This window comes from Ylistrum balloti, unplaced genomic scaffold (genome assembly GCF_031769215.1).
Source record: "Ylistrum balloti isolate Yb309-2 unplaced genomic scaffold, AGI_CSIRO_Ybal_v1 Utg371124, whole genome shotgun sequence".
Lineage (NCBI taxonomy): Eukaryota > Metazoa > Mollusca > Bivalvia > Pectinida > Pectinidae > Ylistrum > Ylistrum balloti.
The window spans coordinates 154,470-162,122 of record NW_026782617.1 but is presented as its reverse complement, the minus strand read 5'-3'; the positions used below and the strand labels follow the sequence as shown (position 1 = coordinate 162,122).

At 43.3% G+C, this 7,653-nt stretch overlaps 1 protein-coding gene across 1 annotated transcript; it reads left to right on the top strand.

The window, feature by feature from the left end:
• The first annotated feature begins 1,806 nt into the window (after positions 1 to 1,806).
• Positions 1,807 to 6,287, top strand: LOC132560863 (putative protein FAM47C). The gene is made up of 3 exons (XM_060225567.1): positions 1,807 to 1,944; positions 3,454 to 5,813; positions 5,906 to 6,287. The coding sequence occupies exons 1-3, from the start codon at positions 1,807 to 1,809 to the stop codon at positions 6,285 to 6,287; spliced, it is 2,880 nt and encodes a 959-aa protein (XP_060081550.1).
• The last annotated feature ends 1,366 nt before the right edge of the window (positions 6,288 to 7,653 follow it).

Genomic DNA, 7,653 nt, shown 5'->3' with positions numbered 1-7,653 from the left:
CAGACACATCGTACAGGTCCTGGTCAGCTTGATGTAATACTAAATCTATATAGACACATCATACAGGTCCTGGTCAGCTTGAAGTAATGCTAAATCTATATAGACACATCATACAGGTCCTGGTCAGCTTGATGTAACGGTCCTGGTCAGCTTGATGTAATACTAAATCTATATAGACACATCGTACAGGTCCTGGTCAGCTTGATGTAATGTTAAATCTATATACACAATGTATAGTATATATCATCTTCCTTATATCAATTAATAAAATGGTCTCCAATATGTATTTCCTAAATAATAAATGAAAATTTCGAAGATTTTTTAATACACTCTAAAGATGATAATACAGTATAATTACTTACGGCTTCACAGGAGAGACAGATATACACAGACATGATGAAATATTTTCTGTATACCAAGGGGCACAACTCTATCTAACATTAGTACAATTTCACTGTTACAGTTAATTTTTTCAGAACTATTTCCACACGACAGAACATTTAAATCTTTGTCTTTTTATAGTTTGAACAGAAACTTTGCAGGCTTATAAATATTCCAAATAAATTTGTGAACTGTGTCAAAGTATGATTAAACATACATTAATCCTGTATTATAATCAGAGCTAGAGCAAACATCTGTCCACACTGCAATTTCATTTAACATCTCGATAAAGTGATCGTTTGTAACACAATAGTTAAGATCTTTCTCTAGGGAATAGCTTACTATTAGAAGAGCTGGCACACAGCTTTATATACAGTGATAACTAACATATTGGTAAAACTTTGTATAAATGAAATAATCTTGTCTGCAGATGTCTCCATCTCATTTTAGATATCTGTGTGAGAGTGGAGACATCTCAATGATATAGAAAATATCTGTATGATATTGGTAATATCTGTACCACAATGAAACTATTAGTATGCTGTGAGAGATATCTGCATGACATTGACAATATAGTACATGTATGGCATTGACAAAAAATATTCTAAAGATATTGGTGATATCTCAAAGAAATCTACAATACATGTATGATATTCATATCTGTATGACATTGGTGATATCTGTATGACATTGGTGATATCTGTATGACATTGGTGATATCTGTATGGCATTGGTGATATCTGTAATACATTGGTGATATCTGTATGACATTGACAACATCGTTATGACATTGGTGATATCTTTATGACATTGGCAATATCTGTATGACATTGGAGATATCTGTATGCCATTGACAATAGCTTTATGACATTGGTGATATCTGCATGACATTGACAATATCTTTATGACATTGGCAATATTTGTATGACATTGACAATATCTTTATGACATTGGCAATATCTGTATGATATTGGAGATGTCTCTATGATGCTGACAATACAAGGTCCGATCGATTAGTTGTTAGCTTTGTATTGAAGAATTGAAGCAAGGATGTCCTTTTTCAGCTCTATAATATTTCCTGACTATTTAAGGCTGTGTACCCTAAGACTGTTGTCATTTGGTCAGTTCATGTCGAAGAACTAGCACTCTAAAGTTAACAAGTCAAGTGACTTTTACAAAATTTACAAAAAAGAAAAGTCTAGCACCTAAGGATATCCATACTCAATATGCTACAATGAAAAGGTGGTTGGCGGGATTTAAGAATAGTAGGCAGAGCCTTTGGGATGCTGCCGGTCTCGGAAGGCCTGTTGCAATCCCAGAAACGGTCAATAAAGTCCCTTATATTATTATGGTTGACTTTGGATTGATTGAACATCTGCTTTATTCACCTGACATTGCTCCATCAGACTTTCATCTATTTCCAAAATGGAAAAAAGGCCATTTCCAGCCACCCACTTCTGGTCAGATGATGATTTCATACAAGAAGCGGAGGACTTTCTAAACAGTCAAGAAAAGGACTTCTTTAAAGGGGCACTAAGGGCATTAAACATCTCTGGCAGAAGTGTACAGATACTGAAGGGGATTATGTTGAAAAATAATGCAATATATCGACCAAAAGTCACACCCTTAAATATGAGGCTCACAGCTTATCAATCAGCCCTAGACTTGTATAATGATGCAGATTATTGAAATGATGTTACAGATACCGATTTGATATCTATGAGATATTTGTATGATATGGAAGATATATATATGATAGTGAGATATCTGTAACATATTTTGATCACAGCATAGTCAATTGTTTCTGAAGATATATATCAATTGATCTATATAGGTCTATAAAAGATAAAACCTTTCCCTCAAGATATACTAAGGGTAATGAAAAAATATTTCAAACATCTATGATAATGATACCAGTTAATAATTTATACAAAGCATTGGTGGTATATCTTTAAAAGAAAAACCTATTAAAATATAACATATAATTTATAGATTGAATGGAAACACTGGTTAATATGAGTTATATACAATATTGTATGCACTTCCCTAACCTCTATGTTAAATAGATTGTTTCTCTACACCCTGTATGTAAGGGATTGACAGCCACTATAATTGCTAGACGTAGGAGTAAGCCAAAGATTACATTCAAGATCTCCAACATATCTCACTTTATTTTAAGAAAAGTTTATAAATAGAGAGGGTGCAGGCTTCTCTTGATAATATTACAGACATCACCTGTGTATATTTAACCACACTCTATGATAAAGGACATAACAACATAATATGGCATAAATTTAAACTCTTCTGATTTCAACTTGGCTCGCCAAGAGCTTTTAATGGCTGCAGATCATCTTGGTAACTCTCACTTCTGGACCATGGCTGTTCAAGAAAATCCTCTAACCAGTTATTTGCATTCATAATGGACACATACCGGTGTAGCATAGTATTGTGAAGCACGAGAAAATGAATTGGGGTCAAAATACAATAATGGTATAATCATATATTCATATAAACACATAAAAAAGGGTAATATTTCACTTTACCATGGCCATAGTGTAGTGAAACCAAAACCAAACCTCCTGCCCCACCCTTAATTTCCCCACCCCAGACATACTTTTTGTTATTTGTGTTTATGAATGAATCAGAGTGAATGGGAAAACATTTTGGTGAAAAAAAATGAATTAAGGAGAAAATAGTGTAATGCTTTACTTTACTTTCTCCTCTGCCATGCCCCTCCAACCCCTTCTAAATAAGGTAAAAAATTACCCTAAACAATAATATCAACATAAAGTTTCCTTACATATGTTTGTTACAGAATCCTGGCATCCTGCAGTCAAGAAGAAGAATTTTTTAAGAATTATTTCAATTTTCCCTATTGGGCTCCAGCTCTCCTTCCCCTAAGGACTGGGACCAAATGTCTATAAAAATCCAAGACATCTTCAGCAGAAGATTTTTCAGCCAAAGATTTTTCAGGCTAAATAAAGAAAACAACCTGACATTCCTGTAAACGAAGAAGGATTTCTGACGGATTTTCCCTATTTTCCCAGTTGACCCCTGTAACTCCCATCACAGGAGGCAGCAACCCACCATCACAGGAGGCAGCAACCCACCATCACAGTAGGCAGTAACCCACCATCCACCATCACAGTAGGCAGCAACCCACCATCACAGGAGGCAGCAACCCACCATCACAGGAGGCAGCCACCCACCATTACAGGAGGCAGCAACCCACCATCCCAGGAGGCAGCATCCCACCATCACAGGAGGCAGCAACCCACCATCACAGGAGGCAGCAACCCACCATCACAGGAGGCAGCAACCCACCATCACAGGAGGCAGCAACCCACCATCACAGTAGGCAGCAACCCACCATCACAGGAGGCAGCAACCCACCATCACAGGAGGCAGCCACCCACCATCACAGGAGGCAGCAACCCACCATCCCAGGAGGCAGCATCCCACCATCACAGGAGGCAGCAACCCACCATCACAGGAGACAGCAACTCCCATCACAGGAGGCAGCAACCCACCATCACAGGAGACAGCAACTCCCATCACAGGAGGCAGCAACCCACCATCACAGGAGGCAGCAACCCACCATCAAAGGAGGCAGCAACCCACCATCACAGGAGGCAGCCACCCACCATCACAGGAGGCAGCAACCCACCATCCCAGGAGGCAGCATCCCACCATCACAGGATGCAGCAACCCACCATCACAGGAGACAGCAACTCCCATCACAGGAGGCAGCAACCCACCATCACAGGAGACAGCAACTCCCATCACAGGAGGCAGCAACCCACCATCACAGGAGGCAGCAACCCACCATCACAGGAGGCAGCAACTCCCATCACAGGAGGCAGCAACCCACCATCACAGGAGGCAGCAACCCACCATCACAGGAGGCAGCCACCCACCATCACAGGAGGCAGCAACCCACCATCCCAGGAGGCAGCATCCCACCATCACAGGAGGCAGCAACCCACCATCCCAGGAGGCAGCATCCCACCATCACAGGATGCAGCAACCCACCATCACAGGAGACAGCAACTCCCATCACAGGAGGCAGCAACCCACCATCACAGGAGGCAGCAACCCACCATCACAGGAGGCAGCAACCCACTATCACAGGAGGCAGCCACCCACCATCACAGGAGGCAGCAACCCACCATCCCAGGAGGCAGCATCCCACCATCACAGGATGCAGCAACCCACCATCACAGGAGACAGCAACTCCCATCACAGGAGGCAGCAACCCACCATCACAGGAGACAGCAACTCCCATCACAGGAGGCAGCAACCCACCATCACAGGAGGCAGCAACCCACCATCACAGGAGGCAGCAACTCCCATCACAGGAGGCAGCAACCCCCATCACAGGAGGCAGCAACCCACCACCACAGGAGGCAGCAACCCACCACCACAGGAGGCAGCAACTCCCATCACAAGAGGCAGCAACCCATCATCACAGGAGGCAGCAACTCCCATCACTGGAGAGAGCAACCCACAATCACAGGAGGCAGCAACCTGCAATCACAGGAAGCAGCAACCCACCTCGCAGCAACCCACCATCACAGGAGGCAGCAACCCACCATCACAGGAGGCAGCAACCCACCATCACAGGAGGCAGCAACTCCCATCACAGGAGGCAGCAACCCACCATCACAGGAGGCAGCCACCCACCATCACAGGAGGCAGCAACCCACCATCCCAGGAGGCAGCATCCCACCATCACAGGATGCAGCAACCTACATCACAGGAGACAGCAACTCCCATCACAGGAGGCAGCAACCCACCATCACAGGAGGCAGCAACCCACCATCACAGGAGGCAGCAACCCACCATCACAGGAGGCAGCCACCCACCATCACAGGAGGCAGCAACCCACCATCCCAGGAGGCAGCATCCCACCATTACAGGATGCAGCAACCCACCATCACAGGAGACAGCAACTCCCATCACAGGAGGCAGCAACCCACCATCACAGGAGACAGCAACTCCCATCACAGGAGGCAGCAACCCATCATCACAGGAGGCAGCAACCCACCATCACAGGAGGCAGCAACTCCCATCACAGGAGGCAGCAACCCCCATCACAGGAGGCAGCAACCCACCACCACAGGAGGCAGCAACCCACCACCACAGGAGGCAGCAACTCCCATCACAAGAGGCAGCAACCCATCATCACAGGAGGCAGCAACTCCCATCACTGGAGAGAGCAACCCACAATCACAGGAGGCAGCAACCCGTAATCACAGGAGGCAGCAACCCACCTCGCAGCAACCCACCATCACAGGAGGCAGCAACCCATCATCACAGGAGGCAGCATCCCACCATCACAGGATGCAGCAACCCACCATCACAGGAGACAGCAACCCACCACCACAGGAGGCAGCAACTTCCATCACAAGAGGCAGCAACCCACCATCACAGTAGGCAGCAACCCATCATCACAGGAGGCAGCAACTTCCATCACAAGAGGCAGCAACCCATCATCACAGGAGGCAGCAACCCACCATCACAGGAGACAGCAACCCACCGCCACAGGAGGCAGTAACCCACCTCGCAGCAACCCACCATCACAGGAGGCAGCAACCAACCATCACAGGAGGCAGCATCCCACCATCACAGGATACAGCAACCCACCATCACAGGAGACAGCAACTCCCATCACAGGAGGCAGCAACCCACCATCACGGGAGGCAGCAACCCACCATCACGGGAGGCAGCAACTCCCATCACAGGAGGCAGCAACCCACCATCACGGGAGGCAGCAACCCACCATCACGGGAGGCAGCAACTCCCATCACAGGAGGCAGCAACCCACCATCACAGGAGGCAGCAACCCACCATCACGGGAGGCAGCAACCCACCATCAATACAAACTGAGCCATCTTCATCCATAAAGAAGTAGCATTTTAACAAATTTGCACTCTTTCCAATAATCGGCCCTGCCCCTCCTGCTGTGTACTGGAAGAGAATCCAGGCATTCGAATTGAGTCCCTTTCAACAAAGGGTATATCTGGCCAAATCTGGACAAAATCCAATCATTTCTACAATAGTAGAATAATTTGAAAAAAATTCCTCTACTTCCCCTATTTGGCCCCACCTCTCTGGCCCAAAGCGGTCCGACTGATACAAAATTGAAACCGGCCCTTCAACTAAGGATACTTTTGACCAAATATGGTCGAAAACTCTCAGTCATTCATGAATACTAGTGATTGGTAGGAAAAGTTGACTGATGAACAGATGTCATGGTATGCCAAATCTAGCCAAGTGAGCTACAAACATAATGAATATTTTTTTGAAAATTCAGTTGAAAGACTCACCTTTCCTTTTGACCATCAATTGTGTGACAATTTGCCTTACCTTATCTTACCTGTCAGTGACAAATAGCTGCCTTTATCTATGCAGCAGATGATGAAGTCTGTATAACTGTAGTGCCAACAAAATAATACGGCCTTTTCAACAAAGGATAAAATACTACATAGTCAATACTCTATGTACCTGCTAGTTCATATATTTCATTTCCGAATCAAATGTTTTTACGTTCACTTAGATACAAATTAAATATATTTTCATCATGTATTTAACAACTTGTAATCAGCCAAGCCAGGATATGGCCGAGTAGACATGATTCAATAAGCGAGTGAAGTCTCCGTTAATGACAGTTCCGAGTAATATCACAGTAATTGAAACACACAATGTGGTTCATATTTGCTGACACTTCATACTGTTTTTGATCAACTGCCGATCTATATACATAATTTCTCCCAAACAGGTAAAAACATACCATTTAGAGTGAACTCAAATTTTTTTTTTACATTATGTTTTATAGATCTTTGGTATATAATTACATATTATTTGCCTATAGAATTTGATGTCTGATTCACTAATTGTATTTTTGTATTCTTTCATTTATCCTCTCAAAAAAGATAGACTAAAAATTTCTGTCTCTCTCTCTAAGAGGATCAATATTATGTTGTTATGTATATTAATATTTTGTAGATTATTGCTCACGAGATGTTTCTCGTATTGATTTATACTCTAGATATCTCAGTTTCATTGATCTGAAAATTGTCAAAAACTGACATTTTAAAACATGGCAGTTGAGCGTGCAATGGTTAAAAAATTGATTATTTATCAATGATCAGTGACTGATACATTAGGTTCATAGACAAGTCCTTTGATGTCTGATTTTATGTTAGTAACATGTTCTCAAATGAGTGTTCCATCTTATAAGATTTTTTTATCACTCTGAAAACAAACCTT